The 18,408-nt window shown below is 48.1% G+C and overlaps 1 protein-coding gene across 1 annotated transcript in view; it reads right to left on the bottom strand.

Moving 5' to 3' along the window:
* auts2a (activator of transcription and developmental regulator AUTS2 a) overlaps positions 1–18,408 on the bottom strand; it is a 280,101-nt gene that overhangs the window by 11,514 nt on the left and 250,179 nt on the right. Inside the window, exon 6 of the mRNA XM_034550142.1 lies at positions 322–886. Coding sequence (XP_034406033.1) covers positions 322–886 — 565 coding nt within the window. The remainder of the gene's footprint in view (positions 1–321; positions 887–18,408) is intronic.

Below are 18,408 nucleotides of genomic sequence, written 5' to 3'. Positions count from 1 at the left end.
CGATGTGGGTGGCTAATAAATCACAGGCACTCAGGGCGCAGTATGGCCCTTTTATTCCGCTGTTAATAATCAGTACTACTGTTTGGCTCAGGGAACTTCAAGCTCTCCCTGATAGCAATTTACATACTGATCGGGCATCATGCGTACTTCCAGTTTAAGAGATTTTCTAGTATTTTAAAGTGTATGTGAATATGGAGGTTTTGCCGACACCGCACTGCACACAATTTTCCGCATGAGAGCGCACGAGGACATGAGAGACGTGAGTGTTTTATATAACACAGTGATGCTCCGAGGTGTGAGGTTGTCTGTTATTAGCCTTACCTGTGACCGTTGAGGCTGAGGCCGTTGTAGGCAGAAAGGGGCCGGGGGTGGCAGCGTGATGGGGGCCGGTGGGGGCCGGCCTGGCTGGGGTGCTGCTGATGAGGGTGATGGGTGGGGAGGGCAGGCAATGGTGGGTGTGGGTGAAGGCTGGGCGTCGGCGGAGGCCGGGGGTGGGACAGCAGCTCGGGCTGGTGCTGTGGCCGGGGATGGGGAGGTGGCGAGGGCTCTTGGCCCTGGGCGAGAGGCAGGGCTGCGGGCGTCCGAGGCCTGGGGAGAGCCTCTGAGTGTGGGGGCAGGTTTGTGGAGGCCGGAACCTGAACCTGGGTAGGGACGGTTTTCTGGGTCCGTTTAGGGGACAGGGGCCGGGGGACAGAAGGCTGGGGCAAGGGGCGGGCTTGGGGGGGCAGAGGCTGACTGGGGGTGCAGGATACAGGGGCTTGGGGGTCCCTGCAGGTATCCTGGCTCCTCTCCTGACTGCGCTCTAGGCCTGACACCTGAAGGAGGCCTGGCCCGTGAGGCTCCTGGCTGCCATTGGTGGAGAGCACATGGAGGCCAAAATCTGGAACTGTGTAAAACAGAAAGAGAAAAAAAACTACCTTTAGTTTCAAAGCTGGTGGTGAATTCGAACACACATTTGTGCAGAAACATTCCCAGGTCTCACAAAGGTTGTGTGTGTGTGTGTGTGTGAGCGAGCTACAGGCCTTTCATAGACCTTGGTTGTTCTAACCGCCATCTCCCCTACCGTGCTTAGTGTGTGCGCTTTGAGCTGACAAACTGACGCACATCTTTTCCTCCTCCTCCTACCGACACACCCTTCTGGGGTTTGCAGCTGTGCCAGCACAAGCACCAATTCCTGAGCCCTTTCATGCAGCCTTTAACACCGTCCCTGGAGACAAACTACACAGCTGAAATGTGTTTTTCTTGTTCAGGCTGAATCAGTTTGTATCGTACACAAAACAACGTCACCTTCATTTCAAGGTTCTAGCCTTTTTCTCTCTTTTCTTCCCCCCCGCCCCCGTCTGGATGAAAGAACTCCCATTTGCCGGACAAATTAAATGTCTTCTGGTCCGATTTGTTCACGAGGCATTTCAGCGTGTGCCTCCTGCTGACTGGTGCAGCTGAGATCTATTGCGTATAGAAACTGTGGCAGACTCATTCAAACTACATAGAGGTTGGCATTCTAAGTTGCATAGTAGCAGATACAAACCTGACTTTCATTCTTTCACTTCTCCCATGGTCAATAAGTCACTTTATCAAAATAAAAACTACACAATAATTCTTCAGTAATAATCATCTTTTGAAACACTGGTGTTTTCCCTTTACCAAATGCAAACAGGCTTGAAAGTGATGACTGCTTTATTATATTGCCTATTAAAGAACGCTGCAGGATAAGAACGCTGCATGCATTAATTCACCATGTAGCGTGAAGGATGGCTGAGCATTTAGCTTTCCGTCTGACAAGGTGAGGAGACATTTTATGGACTTTCAGTAATTGCCAAAAACAGCAATTATCTGCTATTAGAAGCCCTGTTGGGCTCCATTAAGAACAAAGTGTGAATTATTCCAGAGAATGAATAATAACGGCTGTACAATGTTGAAGTCGCACAGAACAATAGCTAATATGCTCCGTCCAGGGTATTTCTCAGCAGGGACCATCTCCTACAGAACAAAGTGCTCAGACATCAGCAGTCAGCTTGGCTGCTCCCGAGGGAAAGAGGCTCATGGGGGATGACAGTGCATACATAAACTGTAATTAACTCTCCCGAAGCCCCCGGGGGGTTTAGGGGTAGGAGCGAGGGCTCCCCCCCTTCCCCCTCAGGAAAGCCTGTTAAATCCTTTTACCTGCCAAAGAGGTGTAGATGGGACCCGGTTCTCCTGGGCTGCACTCAAGAGCTGCAGCCTGTCACAGCGGGCTGCCATCTCCCTGACACACTACTCCCTCCAGACCAACCCCACCGGGAGCAGGCTGAGCTAACAGGGCCCTGCCAGAACCGTGGTTATTAGCATTACAATGCAACACAAGGTATTAGCAGTCCCCGGTGCATGCGGTATCGTAGTTTAGGGTCAGTGGAGGTAATTTCTTGTGGGAAATTGCAATCGATACCTACAATAACAGCTATTGAGTCCTGCTGCGAGTGGGAGAGCTTACAGGGACATCTGCCAGCCTGTCAGGAGACAAAAGGCACCCTTAGCCAGGTTGAAGTGTTTTTGTAATTGGTCGACTTTGGACAAGCACAAATAAGAGAAGTCCCCTCATAATGCAGGGAGGCGTCAGTTTTCAAAGCTAACTAATCCTTAGGGAGAAACCATATCTCTTCTTTGGCAGTCTGCACACAAAACGCATCCCCGAACAGGAAAGCCCAGCAGCCCTTAAATCCATCCCCCTCACCCATGTCAATCTTCTCCACTTACAAATACTATTACCGGTCAAGAGAGACTGCTGCTCGCAAACAACTTCACCGCAGCAGACGGATAGGGGGGAAATTCACACTTCTCAAGTCTCCCGGTGCACCTCTCAGTCCCTGAGGTCCACGGCTTGTTTTGCGAATGTGCTAACACGCAATAAAAAAGGGGTGTCTATTCTGGTCATAATGAAGACTCCAGGGCCGGGCGGAGCTGGGAAGGAGAGAAGAGGAGTGTCTGCGCCAGCTTCCCTCCCGCGAGGGTTCATTTGTCAGTCTTCTTCATCCCTGGAAACAAATAAGCCCAATTCCCGCTTGGGTTGCTCAAAATGCAGAGCCCTGCTGTTTCAGTAGTATTGCAGCTTCTAACTAGTGCGCACTCCGCGGTGGAGTGTTGCAGCGGAGAATGAGGCCGGATTTAGGAGGTAAAGGGGGTACAGGAGGACTTTGTGAGGGTCAGCTGTGTGTGTGCGCAGGAAAGCCTTTCATTATGGCTGGATGTCAGGGGACCCAGCGAGGGGCTTAGGGGGATAACTCATTATCCGGGCTGAGCCATCTCCTTCTGTTCACACACACAAACACCACCACTCCTGCTTTGTATCTCCCTATGTGGTGAAAGCTACACTGCAGCATGTTATCATCAGATCATCAACTCTGATTTGGTATAATGTGATAACATGAAAATACCAGTACCAATAACACAATGTGGGAAAAAGACACAAGACAAGTTCCTTTTCATCTCACCTTTGTCATTACTGTCCTGCACGGTGTACTACTGTGACCCACAGCTCATTAGCGCCATGCAGCTGTATTCACTGTTTGCATTTTTTTATGTGCTGCTAATATCACGTTGAGCCTGAAGGGTTAATAGGCTTGTGTATTGGTGGGTTAAAGGTCCTTCATCAGCAAAGTATTTGGATTGGTACAACCATGCAAGAGACAAACGGCTCAAATCTTTGCACTGCGTTAAGATTCACAGAGGGAGAGGGAGCCTGGCAACGTGAGATGCACAACATTAGGACGTTTAACATGGTGCCAGGTCATTGCTGCAGAACATGAGGGGATTTATTTAGCACACTATATTTCACTGTCTTCCCTGGATACGGCTCGGTCCCATATAAATGATTAACAAACAAGCGCTAACAACATGATCTTTTTAAAAGTGCCGCCACATGCCCTTTTAAAAAATACATTAGCGTTCAACACGTGCCCAAACCACTTTGCTACTCTCCCTCTCTCTCATGTGTGTGGGTGGATATGACAGCCTGCACCCGGGCCTGGAGACATCATGAACAAATTGATGGCTGTTGAGACCTCTGCGACATCCCAAGCCTCCGCCCCTTGCCGTCACCCCTTTCGTCTCATCTTCCTAGAGATAGCGCCTTGACGGCATTCTAAACCCTCACACTCATTTATGGGATTTCACCCGGGCAGGGGTCGCATAGCTTCAATCACACAAAACCAACAACCTAACACAAGTGGACAATTTAGTGATTAACAGTATGCACATTTGACACAATGGAAAGAAATAATAAATCAAACTGTGCTAAGGTACTTGAATGAATGTATTCTGAGTTTTTTTCAAAGGGTTACAGCAGTACAAACATACTAAAATCAAAATGATGGTTTGCCTTGAGATGAGGCCAATTTAAGGTTTGTTATGTACCAACACATCAGTGCCTGTAACCTTTGTGTTATTGCACTAAAGAGACAACTGTACCAAAGACAGTAACAGATAAAGCCCAGAACAAGCCCTTTTCATTTACTCACTACAACTAGACGGTCATAAATAGAAGGCAGGCCAGAGTTGCTGAGCTTGAGGCTGCGACAGCTGTGCAGTTGTTGAGAGCATCCAGGGAACAGGTGCTAACAGGGAGGGAGGGCCGCCTGCTCTGCATTATGGACTCAGGGGCACGCGCCTATGATGCAATGGTAGGTAACCTCTGGGTGCTGACTGCAGGTCTGTCCTGTGCCAGTGTCATGCTGCAACACTAGCTGTTACTACCATCATCATGTGGGGAGGGAGACATGGCGTGAGCAACAAGACGTACAGTCGACAGCCAATAGCTTGTGAGGCTCAGCGGTGATTTGTTCCAAATGCTAACATCAGAATGCTAACATGCTGATGTTTAGCAGGTGTACTATTTATGGTCACCATTGTTATTTAGTCTGTTATTATGCCAACATTTAGTCATTAGCATTAAACACAAAGTACAGCTGAGGCTGATGGGAATGTCATTAATTGGTCACACACAAGTCGGAGCAGTGCATGAATTTAAAATGTGAGCCAGTGATGGTGTTAAATGAGAAGTCAAGGGAAAGGTTATCTTGAGGGGACCATGAACATCTGGACCAAATTGATTGATCCATCCGATAGACCTTTCAAGCAAAAAAACAGAAATGTCAACCTCATGGTAGAAAAAACGAGGGATCATCAAATTCGTTAAGGAATCATGAATGTGTGTACCAAAGTTCATGGCAATCCGTCCAACAGATTTTAAGGTATTTCAATCTGGAATAAAGTGACGGAGCACATTGTCATCCAAGCTGCCATGTTGTTATATCGTAGTTAAAAAACAGTGGACAGGAAAAAAAAAAACATTTATATTATGTTAAATGTATTTTGATACTTTCACTCGCAATCAAAAAAGCAGCTTGGTGTGAATGGGGATGACAATGTAGCCTGCAGGCACAGTGTAAAAGAGGACAAGCGCTTTCCAAGGAGAAGCGCCGACAACTCCTAAACCCAGAGCTGTCTGTCACAACTGACAGCGACCTTCCAAGTTCACTTATTCACTGTCGCCCCTGCAACTCTTTTTCTCCATCTCCATCTGGTACTCTCTATCCCGCTCCCTGTTGTGCAGCAGTAAGCAGAATAATGCCCAAACCTCTCATGGATCACATCGCTCTTCCAGCGGCAACAGTTTGACCACACTCCAGACGACACAATGCATTTGCAGAAAAATGCACCAAGACGGCGGTGAATCCCAACAAATGGATTAAGTTGGTCCAGAGACATTTGTTTTGAAACATTGGCGAGGTTGTTGGGAGGAGAAGTTCTTTCTTCGCTCTGTGTTGCCCTCTTTCCCACATCATCACCCTGCTTCTCCTCAGAAAAGAGTTTGTCAAGTGGAATCAATTAAAGTGCACACTGTGTTGAACAAGGACTTGTGGTCCTCATTGTAAATTCCATCTCGCATTGGTATATCTCAGTAAACATTAATTACAATCAGGATCTCCCTTTGTGCTGGGCTTTCAGAAGCTGATGGAAGAAAAATATCCCTCAAAAACATTCACGCACGGTCTCCAGTTAAGCACACTGTTTTCAAAGACAACTTTTAAAACAACTTAGTCTGGAAACCATTTAGTTTACAAAAACAGAAAAGGAAAACAAACTCGACCCTCTTCTATCTCCATACAAAATTAGAGTTGTAATTGAGCAGCAAGTGTTGACAGTAGGCTGACCTCAGTAGTGGTTTAGACAGCATATGCTCCCCAAAGAGCTCCTGGTGAGGGACCAGGCTGTTTATTTGTTCTCAAAGGAGCCTGCAGTCGCATGAATGGCAGACATCTTTAACAGATCTTCCTCCTACACGGAAGAGAACAATAAACAGCAGGCTGCTCGCTCGCACATGCTCATAGAAGACCCATCGAGCCAACATAAAACACACCGTCCTTCCTTTTTCTTGCCATGTGTTTTGTGTCTTTACAGTAACTTGCCAGATTATTAGGTACAACGACACCCTGTAATGAATGTGGTCCAATACAATAGCCCTATTAAAGAAAACTAGCCGTGTTTAAACCGCAGTGCTCACACACTCGGGAGTCTGTCTTTCTCCAGCTCTGGGAGCTCAGTGGTATACACTGGAGTTCACATTAGTGGATGACATCTGAGCTCAACTCCCTCATCTGTTGGATTGGAAGGTGATCAAGATCCCAGATGTTCTAATATTCCTCTCCGGTGCTTAAAGTAAGGACAGTCCATCTGCAGAAGCTTTACATTAAATGGTTGATTCCTAGTTTGCCTGCCTTGCTAAAATCTCCACGCAAATGCCTACAAATGTAATGTTTATGAGTGGAAGAGCTGAGATTTGCACTTTGGTCTGATATTAGTTCACAGAGAAGTTAAACCCTTGTGTCAGTAACCTCAGCCGGGGAAGCTTTCTCTCTGATCTCATATCCAAAGCCTCCAGAGAATCTCCAGTCTGTTAGCTCCTTATCCCTCCCTTCTTCAGGCCTGACGACTTTAACAGCATTAGCTGCTCTAAGAGCAGTAACACCACACTCTGTGATACCCTCTCGTGTCTCCTGGGTGTCAGAGCACCTCACAGCAATGAGTTCACAGCTCACAGGCATGCGTGTTGGACATGCCCCAGATGGGAGCTCAGGGCGCTGGGGCCTGACAATGATGGACGCTCCCTTGCTGGCCCTCCCAGACTCTCCGTCATGTCAGCAGCTCTCTTAAGCTCGAGCCCAGAGGGGTGTTGGGTTACACAGTCTGGACATCCTGCCGTGTGGAGGGTCTTGGACTGGAGCTGTTTTATTAGTGCTAGACTCCCAGGGGTGGCTGGGGAAGGGGAGTGGGAAGCCAAACAGAACTAAAGATGGGGTTGGGGGTTAGGTGAGCGGGCCAACTATGCTGGCTGCGAGAGCGTGACATGTGTAGTCTTTCAGTGAGAACAGCACAGCGTGCCGATATCCCCTCACAGTAACACAAACCGCTGCTTTAACAAGCGGTGATTGAGCAAAAGGCCAAAAGCAGGCGGGAGGCAGGGGGAGAGAGCTGTTAAGCCGCCCCTTTTAACATCTATATTTCATGCCTGTCTCATTTGGTTTATGAATTTTGTATTACAAGCTGGAAAGTCAAAGCAAGTGCGTACGTAAATATAAATAGTGTGTGTATATGCTGTGAAGTCATGGTGTACGCGGTTAACCGAGACATAAACCCCGACTCCTCTCCTGAGATGTGACGTGATCCTCTGTGAAATGGTAGCAATCGGGGGGTAATTGGGCTTAGTAAGCCACTAAATGTTCTGAGCTCTTCTGACAGATGCAACGCCATAGAGGAGCGGCTGCCAGACCGCTCGGGAACAAGCACTTACGCATGTTTACAGTACAGCACAAAGCGCTACCTACCTTTGCTAGTATCCATCCGTGCTCAATTCAAACTCTGTCTGGTAGAGCCACTGTGTGTGTCTCCTCTCTCTCTCGCGTCATAATGAAGCCATTTACTAACGGGGAGCTCTTCCACCCACGGAGGCTCTTGACTGTAATGGCTCTTAACTGGTTTGCTGTCACCCCACCAGCATGTGGAAGATCTGCTGCCTAAGACAGCTCCTGACGCGTAAATGCTTGAACATCTTGCCCCTAACACTGCCCCCCCCCCCCCCCTTACCAAAAACCATCTTCTACGTGCACATGAGGATGTATGGGTGGGATCAGTGGCAGCGGGGTGTCCCATTTCCAGCAAGCCTTTAGAGAACAAATCGTGTATATATATCCGTGAGGGTGTGTGGTCAGGCTGTAACAGGAGAAGAGCTGGTCAGGGCCTTGATGACGGGCATGCTGGCACAGGTGGACTGCCAGAAGGGGTGGGCGGAAAGCCGGCCAAGGGGCCAGACTTCTCCTGCCAGGGGCCTGAGCAGGGCAGCCCTCAGGGGGACACTCGCTGCCCATGGCTGACAGATCCTTTGCAGGTTTGACTGTCATGCCCGAACAGCAGTGTGTAATGGGGATCCATCCAGCACACACCATCACAGTAGAGTAAAACTACACCGAGAGAAAAAGGCAGCTGTGGAGCGAGCCAGACCATCTGACCTCAAACATGTCACATGTAAGCCGGCTGATGGGGCTTCTCACAGGGCCTGATGTCTCTACTGGTGACAAGTGAGACACGGTAGGTGTTCGTTCTTTGGGTGAATGTTGTTCCCCAGAGAGACGCGCGGACGTTCCACGGATGGCCGGGAGAAGTGAGACGCTTGCTGACATGTGTGACATGTATACGGCACTGTGGGCCTCTCAGCAACCGCTGCACTCTGTCACCCCGGTAGTGCACACATTTAACCAGAACCATGGTTAATACACACTGCGTGTCCAAACCCTCCTCATGAAACAGTTACATAAATTGTTAACGGCCATGTTTCTTAGCCTGCAGTCGTCTTATTTACTGCCTTCATGGGCACAGTGCAACATTTCTTGGCTCGTCGCTGCCATTACACGTCGATCAGCGGAGTGGCGTGAAACTGACAGCAATGGAGGCCCACTCATAAAAGCATTGCTTCATAGTGGTAGCAGTGATCCACAACTTTAAGAGGTAGTATTTGCTATGTGAAACCAATAGTGCGTTAAGTGCACTTATCTAAAGAAAGGGCCAGGTCAAAAAATGCTGAGGCATTGTGATCTTTGATCTAAACGTTGCTTTGTTAAATTGTATTTGGGGCGGTATTGGTACAGTGTGCTGATCTTGCAAAAGCTCAGACAACAGCAAAACAACAATACTTTTATGTTATTTATAAATCCCTCATCCTCATTTCTACGTGCAGACATTTACAGCTGAAAGGCATTGCAGGCCACAATTCAAAAGCATAAATCGCCGTTGACTCCCATTTGTCAATAAAAACGTTGAGCACGCACCTTTGCCATTACAAAGCTCAGCTGCTGATATGCATTCCTGCCCAGGGCTGGAGAATAGAACTGTGTCTTATTTGTGTGTTGAACTGCACCAAGGTGAGGAGCCAATCACAAGCTATCCTTCAAGAAAACAGGGGCCTTTAAAATGTAGGCGACGGGTTGAAATGATTTGACTTGGTATGTGATAGGCATTCAAAGACGTGCCTATGATCCAACACTGACTCGTGCTCCAGGCCTTCACATCCGGCGGCACCACATGCACACACCCACCAAAAGCGCCTTTTCAGTGTCTGGGGAATGTTAACTAAACTAACGTGTCAAATCACTCACCCAGAGCAAATTAGTCGGAAAACAATAACCAGAATGTCAGGATACTGAAAGTGCTTCAAAACCCACTGGCTGGCACTGCCACATGTGTTTCCTGTCAGTCACTGTGGCAGCTCAGAGGAACAATAGACAATCGCCTGTCTGACCAACAAAACTTCAAACAGACATGCTTAAATCTCAGTTACAGCCACATGCTCATAAAAACCCAAACCCGCTCATAAACACCTCGTAGCACTCTTTTTCTCTCTCACTCTCTCAAACACACGCACACGCACGCACGCAAACACACACACACACACACACACACACGCACACGCACACTACCAGTCAACAGGTCCAATGCCACTCTGGTTGAGCTGCATGCACTGCTCTACTGTATGTCCGCTGCCTAGATCTGTTCAATGTTGGCTGTCAGCTAAGCTCAGTGGACTGTTCCAAACCAGTAGACAGGGGGCGGGGTCTGTTAATTGTACTAGCGTCTCTGAGGTGATACACAACCGTGGCCTTTTTTTCATTTGAGACTCTCCAATTGCGTCTCGTGGTGTTGATGCTCTGCTCAGCAGGCCAGTTTAGAAAAAGACCAGTTTTCTTTCTCGCTTGCTGCTCTCCCCCTGACCCTCTCTTCAGCCAGGAGGCATGAGGTATGAGCGTAACTGGCTTAGCAATAAGGAGAGTGACAGCTCGAGCTGACACACTGACACCACCATGATTTCACCGGGGAGGCATGGAGAGCTGGATAGAGAAATCTGTCCCCAGAGAGTCATCAGTCTGGGCCTTTCACCCTCCTTCAAATGCGGCCGACTGGTTGTACACACATACACACCGGCTGCTCGCACGGATCAGATTCAGAACAGCCTGCACCAAGTGTTAAAACGGTATAAGGAAAGTCATTCCAGAGACGGCAATGAATGCAAGGATCGAATGTCTGAAAATCTGGTGACGTATCAATTTGCATGTAGCCCTTTTTTGCCTCTTAAATCTTCCATCGGCATTACAGAAGCAGCCGATGCGTCTACGTGCATGTGTGTGCGTACGTGTCAAGTGCCGTCTCATTACCCCCGTGCTCAGGTTTCACTGCAGTCAGACTGGCGGAACACCCGCGGCAGAAACAAAGCTGCTAATGGCCGCCTCTTCTCTCCTCTCCACTCTTACTTTCATCCCTCTTTCCCTCAAGCCTGGAAATGCTGTGTGGTCTGTTGGTGGTGGAGGTAAACATACCCATCGCTCACAAAAGGGGAAGCATGTAACCAGGCCTAATTTCTCACCCGCTTCTCTCTACTTGCAGCCCTTCCTTTTCAGGAGACCTCAGCGCAGCCACATGCTTCATGCAAAATAACACCACAAATTAGCTGAGAGCTGTTGGCAAAGCTTCAGGGCGGTGAGCTATGGCTGTGGGACGGCGATGCTTGGCAAGGGAGGGTTGGTGTAGGGGAGGCTGGTTGGGATCTGAGCTGTTTATTTGAACTGCACTGTCGTCCAAACAGTCAGCTGCCTCTCTGCTCCCTCGTCAAGCCTCAGAGCTTAAGCTAGGATTGTGTTGTCGGTGGGGAGAGAACAACTTGATATCCCCCCTTGGACAGCAGCCGCCCTGAGCTTGGGTTACTTCAGGCGAACAATGCGGCCTCTGTCCACGGCCTCTTACTCGGCGAAGACATGCGCTCAGACAGGCTCGCCAGTGTCAGGCATGGCCATGGGATTCATACATCACAACACTGCACAGTGGGGTTTAGGGAAAAAGCCTCCAAACACGGCTTCCCAGCTTGGCCTCTAAATGGCCCAGCAGAGGCCCGTCTCAGTGTGCTAAGAGCTAAACCAGACATGCAGCCCAAAACCGGCGCAAGGCCTCGTTTGCTCTTGGCTTGAAAGGCCTGAAAAAGCAATCCCTTTTGGGATTTGGGTTTTTGTACAACAGCGTTTACAGTAAAACCTGACGCGTGGAATAAAGAGGGGATGCTAGAACCCCGATATCAAACCGACCCCCCCCCCAGGAGCAGCCTAATCCATAACAGATGGTGACAGTCCGACAGACGCTGATGGGTTTGGGCAGGCTTCAAAGAACAGCGGCCAAAGGCCAGAGAAGAACCGAGGAATGGAGACAAAATGAAACACTTTCTTTTTTATATATCAAATGCACATGCTTTCAAATTTCTTTTCCAGGGCAATAATACAACTTTACACACACACACACACACACACACACACCAGTTTAACCACTTCCTCTCCACCCACTCCACTCAGTGGTCACAATAGACCTTTTTCACAGCTGTTATTTTGAATTGTGCTATTGTGCTAGTAAGGAAAAGCACAGGTCTTACTGACAACGCTGATAATGGCTCTGTGCTATTCAAGTGTTCCAGTGACAGTGAGCCAGCATGCGCAATACCTGGACCGTGAAATCAAAGCGAGCTAAATGGAATTCAGCCCTCATCCATTTAATTATCCTGATCTTTTCCTACTGTGACAAGTCATAATGTCCTTTGTTAAAAAAAAAAGGCCCATCTACCTTGAGGTCACGTGCAACACCAGGGGGCGATGTTGCACTAAAGGTCGGATTGCCCCATTACAACTTCCCAACACTGCTGGTAGCAGTCAGTAGCCTGTGGAAATGGGCTGAGACAAATGAAAGCCAGGCAATGTGTGTGCAGAGCAGAAACACATGCAAGGGATCTGAAAACTGCTGCTAACAAACCGGGATCCTGCTCTATAGTCCTCTCTAATCTGCCCTGAGGCTCATCTGGGCTTTTTTTTTCTCCTTCTGCCCTGCATATTTATGAGGCTCAGAGAGGGTGAGAAAGAGAGAAAAAAAGATAACCTCTTTTCTTGTGGGAGCAATTAAAGCCTTGCTATCATCAATCCTTCTCAGAGTCCTCATGCTCTGTCTCTCTCCCAGCTTTTTGTGTCTCTTAAAGGCTTTCACCTCACCAGCATTGACCCTTGTCTGGTACCGAGGGAGTGGAGAGGGAAACAGAAAGAATCCTTCTCCAGACCTTTTAGAAATCAATCAAACAGCAGTAGATGTTGTTGAACCACAACGTTTGACTCAAAGCTCTTACAGACATGATTCCTACAAGCTACAGTTGAGGATAACAGAGATTGCAGCAATGACCATTCATGTGATGCAGGGTCCAAAGAATCCAACTTCTTCTTTGATGCTTCACAGTTACACATCTTTAGTATGGGTGGCCTTCCGGCATTGTTTTGTCTGATAAACTCTCCATGACCATATAATCCAAAATGGGTGGTTCTATAAACTTTGGGTTGTCATTCATTCGTCATTTTATTTCAAAGAGAGACCAAATCCTGCTTCATGCTGCTCAAAGCAACACCTCCGGGGTGAATCGTTTCACAGTGAACAGTTACATCTTATCTGCTGTGTTAATCCCATTTTTATTTATTTTTTTAGAACGTGTTCCTGCAAAGCTGCTATGCTCCATTTCTGGGACACGGGCCCTCAAGTTATTCAGAACCCAAATCAGTGTGCTACAATAACATCATCAGACAGCAGCGGTTACTTAAAAACACAGAGATTTAGAAAGGCGGCGAGGTGGAAATGGCTCGGGGGGATGGAGACCTTGAGAAGAGAAAAGACAGACAGAAGAGTGGATTATAGCAGACCAGCACTCCTGCTGTTGTGCACGCACACATGTGCTCATGCAGTATTTTGCGCATACACCTCTAAGCCACCATGAGGCCTCATTAAAGGCGGCCCGCTCTCTCTCCCTCTTTGGCAATGTCACCCCTACCGCAGGGACCAAAGACTGACACAGGCATAATTGGCCTGAACACACCAACAGTGCACTGGGAATGGCTGGGTCTAGATAAGTGGTGTGTGTGTGTGTGCGTGTGTGTGTGGTGTTTTGACCCTGTTAATGCTGCAAAGTTGGCAGGAGAGTGGCTGATGTCACATTGCATCAATGGGTGCTGGTGATGGTGATGGGGGAGGATCTCTCCTGGGAAGAGGGACTGGTGCTTTCAACAGCTCCCTCCACCCGTCCACTTCCACAAGTCTGTAGCATCTCCATCGCCGACACGCGTCAAGGACACGGTGAAACACGGCAAATAGAGAGATGCTTCTGTTCAAAGCGACTTGGGTGAATGCCTTTATCAAGGTCACTGCCGCTTGGCCAAAATCCTTTATTTGACAAAGAAAATGTATTTAGGCAAAGCTAAAATGTGATACATAAGATCATCACAATAAAAAACAGATGAAAAATAAATCTGGTGTCTTTCTCATTAAAATCCTTTACCTAGACCTATAAAAACCGCACCAGAGCTTTATCTCAGGGAACGGAGAGAAGAAGACATGTGCAGTATACAGTTGCTCACCATTCAACGCTGACTGGCTGCTAAACCGCTGCATATCTCAGTGTGGCAGACCCGAGGGGGCCGGCAGGAAAACTAAGGCCTTTCACTTTGATCTCTGGACTGCAGCCCATTTAAATGTTTGTGTTTGAGATGTAGACCTTTCATTTTGGGGCTGATGGGTTCCAGGCTCTTTGGGTTTAGCGTGGCATGTCGGATATCGCCATGTTTACACAGTCTCCCTCTAGCTCTCCTGGTGCTGAAATAAGTGCATTAAGATGGATGGATTTACTTAGTCTCTAACCTCGGGACTCGGGGAACCAACTCTGAATGACCTCTTTGTGTTGCTGGAGTGGATGGCAGACTGGCCCACACTGCTGGATGTGTGTGTGTGTGTGTGTGCGCACACACCAACAGACCGATTCACAACATCTCCTTTTAAACGGATCCCCAATCAACTGACCTCTGTTTGGGCACCAACCTGTGCATTCAGTAGTTGCCTGACAGAGTTATCTTCCAGAAATTCAGGAGTAAGGCTTGATTGCATATGTTTTGACATAAAGTAAGACATTCATTGTGTTAAAACCAAACCAAGAAGTCTGGAAGACCAACCCTTTGCTGCTCAGACCAGGACTGATCAGTACATTTAATGATTTAGAAATATGTACAGTTGGAAGTGTTGCCATATATCTCTGCCTGCAGACAGACACAGTAAATGTGAGCTGGAAGCATGGGGCCATAGGGCCATTGTTTGCGACGGCGAGGCAGTAAATCAGCCAGCGCTATCCTTGATTTGGTAACCTTTGTTTGTCTGTGTCAGCAGATGAGGCATGGCTGGAGCGGCCCCTTTCATGGTCATGAATTACAGCCTCTCTCTGTAGTTACAGCCATGGAGAGGAAGAAGGGGGCAGGCCTTCGCTCTGTGCAGCACAGGATATTGAGCTTCCCTTTACCCCCTTAGAGATCCACTAGATTGCTCCGAGCGGGGAATGGGTAACCAACAGAAGCAAGGACCACTGGGGAAACACCTGGAGTGATGTATCCTTCAGATCCCTGACTTATTTCTCAAAACATGCACAGTTATTAAATATCAAAAGATGCTTTTTATTTGAATTAAGCTTGTGTCTAGGCCAAAACAACTACGCTTTATTCCAGCAGTTATGTCCGGAGGGAGGGGGCAACGACCTCTCTGTGGCCCCCCCGGCCCCTGCCAGGGAAAAGAGAGACCGTCCTTGACTGCGCGGGTTCGGCAGAACGCAGGAGTGGCCAACGGTAGTCAGGTCATCTTTCCACTGTGCATCAGGCCAAGCTCCACAGGCAGCCCCGATTCCTTGACACACCAACCCACACAGACGGCAGAGGTCAGCGCGAGGTCAGCCTGGGGCCGTAAACCAACACTGGTGCTGTGAAAGGCCAACCTTCTCGCTCCAGTCCACTGAGTGAGTTAGGGAAGCTGCCTGGGTGATTTGTGGCGTGAATGCTGCTCTCTATATCACTTGAGATTATAGCAGGTGGCGGCCCACTGCCTGGAAGTACACGCGGCTCCATCAGCGGTCCAGCTCTCAGTGAGAATGAGGCGGAGAAAGAGAAAAACAAGCCCTCAGCTGCCTCCCACACCGCAGTAATATGCTCACAGGCAATTTCGCTGCCAGCAGAGCTCTCTATGACAATCCAGGGAGCTCTTCAGCTCTGATATCCGCCACAAAAGTTCACCTCCGCTTTTCTCTCGCTATTTTTTTTTCAAACAATGCCATCAGCACTGCAAATTACCCCTTCCACATCACACATTACTCTCTCCCCCGGTGACAGACGCACTCAAGCCCGACACACTTCACCAGCGGCGCTCTTCACGCCGGTGGCGGCCCCGAGTCTCGCTGTAGCACAGCTTCATTTTCACATTAACTCCAGTAAAGCATGGTGAAATCAGTGTTGTGCTGGTGGTGGGGGGTGGTGGGTGGGTACTTAAATTCACCCCCACACTGAACTCGGTCTCACATTGTAGACACAGCTGCAGGAGATGTCTCACGAGGGACGACTTTCATTGGAAAAGAGTTAGTAACACTGGGCTGGGCTTTTAGGTTGGATAATTGTTTTAATCTAGCGTCGGCTACTCTTGCTTGTTTCTCAAGATTAACGACCCCAGCTTTAAAATGAAAAAACTTAATTTCTAACTGCGACCACGGTTTCTACGTCCCTGTGGTCATGTGTACTCAGGTAAAAGGCCATTCAGCATACTCTCAGAGGATTGTGGCATTACTTATTCCATTGTCCAGATTTGTTTTCAATGTTAGTCCAAAACATCTTTTCTACTCTAAATAGGTTCCACACACTCAACAGTTCATTGATGAGAACATTGTCCAACCCTCTCTTGATAATGGCACTGCGGAGGTTTATTAAAATGTCATCCAGCATTATCCTAATCTTGCTGCTGAGGCCTGGCTCCCCAAACAATGCACAGCGAGCTTTAGTCTCTGCTCTCCAAAGACGTAGCGGAGTCTCTGGGACGGCTTGTGGATTGACAATTTCATAAAGGCAGGGAATGTAACCGGGCGACGAGATATTACTGCCCCGGGACGGCGCTTTAATGGTTTGATAGACCTGTCTGCAGGCCTTTGTGTTTCATCATCAGTACCTGTGCAACCCAGCACTTCAATCCACTCCCTGGACAGCAGTCACTGTCTTAATATGGCCAGTTACCGACCTCCACCCACGCCGCCTCGGAAGACTTTACAAAAGTTGTTTATTTCAATAGACTACTACACCGCCATCTTTTCGAAGGGTGCTTACTCTCTTGCACAGCAAATGAATCAGGTTAGCCGGCGCTGACACCTGCGGGGCACATTGACAAGCGCGGTAATTAGAGCTAACATTTAATGACTCTTGGTTAATGGAATCCATTCCTGGGTACACTGAACCCAGAGCGAGCAGGAAGGAGGGAGGAAAACAGCGAGGCAAGCGGAGAGTGACGGTGACTTTAAGCCAACTACGGTTGTCTGGTGAGGAGGTGACGGCGACAGACGAGGGGAAGAAAACAAATCAACGTCTGATGACTCAAAAGCTCATCAGTTGGATTTTCTTTTTCAAAATGCAGTGTTGGCCCCAGGCAGAAAGACAGAGAGAGGAAAACACATTATGGCTTTTGAGAGAGCATGAAAAAAAACACTGTAATTATTGAGTAGGTGAGAAGGCTGTGAGATTAAAAGATGAGAGACCAGCACTAAGGCTTCAAAGAGACCTGAGGTTGCCCTGGGCTGATTTCCAGTCTCGCTGCAGAGAATAAAAGCCAACAGTCAGTCATTACCGAAGCTGCACATCAGCAGCTGAATAACAATGGCCTTCTCTGTTATGTATGTGATATATTCATGTTGGTTTAAGATATATTCATGTGTCTGACTTTTTGTCCCAATCTGTCACAATGTTATTAATAATAATTGCGCTGAATCTGAAATAAGCTTTTGGCTAATCTGCGGGAAAAAAAGTACATTCTGTCAGAAATATCAAGCTATTTGTAATATTTGTGTCCCTTACAATCACGCCTGATTTATTCATCAAAGGCCAGCTTTTGATATTTGGTACATTCATAAAAACGTTCTGAATCGTGAAGCTGTGTTCTTACACCACTGTCTGTAGATGTCACCATTCAAATGTTCAAGTTGCTCCGTGTCACTTGTGGCTATGACTGTTTCTTCATTGCAGAACTCAATATAATGACCGAGTCATAGCTTTGTTTGGGGGGGCTGTTTGTGTCTATCTTGCTCAACAAGCACTTCATGTGCATCAACAAGACAAGCGCACGCACGCTCAAACAAACGGAGCCCTTTTGCACCTGCCTTTCTGTGCAAATATTGACACTCGTCGGCCCACAAATGAACCTCTCTCGACGGATGTGTTGCTTGTGCTCGGGTGTGATTGCATTAGAGCAATAGTAATCCCCTCTTTAAAATAAAACACCGTACTCTTTTAATCTCAACGCCACCCTCCATAAAAATACCAGTGGTCCTGGCTCTCCCTGCACCTGGAATATTTTACTGGCCTTTTGCAATGGCGGCATGAATTAGCATATGGCAAGAGAGGAGGAGGAGGAGGCGGAGATGGTAAAAGGGAAGAAAAGAGGGTTATTCAAATGGGGATAGGGGCCAAAAGAGTGGACTATCATGCAGCAGAGAGAAAGCGTATTTTGTGTACCGTTTCCCCAGTCAGGCCCTTTCATGGAGGGTAGAGAGGGGGGCCCTCTGTTGATTTAGGCTGCACAAAGGGGGCCTTAATCCTTTCAAGGGAACCAAATCAGTCCACAGAGAAGCACGTTCAAAAGGAAACCTCCCTGTCAAGCATGGCCACTGAGCGCCTGAGCCACTGAGCGCCTGAGCCACTGAGCCCCCCCCCCCCCAATGGATGCCACAAATCAAGCCCCGGAGGGAATCAAAGG

The sequence above is a fragment of the Cyclopterus lumpus genome, chromosome 14, assembly GCF_009769545.1.
Source record: "Cyclopterus lumpus isolate fCycLum1 chromosome 14, fCycLum1.pri, whole genome shotgun sequence".
Taxonomy (NCBI): domain Eukaryota; kingdom Metazoa; phylum Chordata; class Actinopteri; order Perciformes; family Cyclopteridae; genus Cyclopterus; species Cyclopterus lumpus.
The sequence above is the reverse complement of the archived record's forward strand: the minus strand, read 5'-3'. Positions and strand labels throughout refer to the sequence as shown.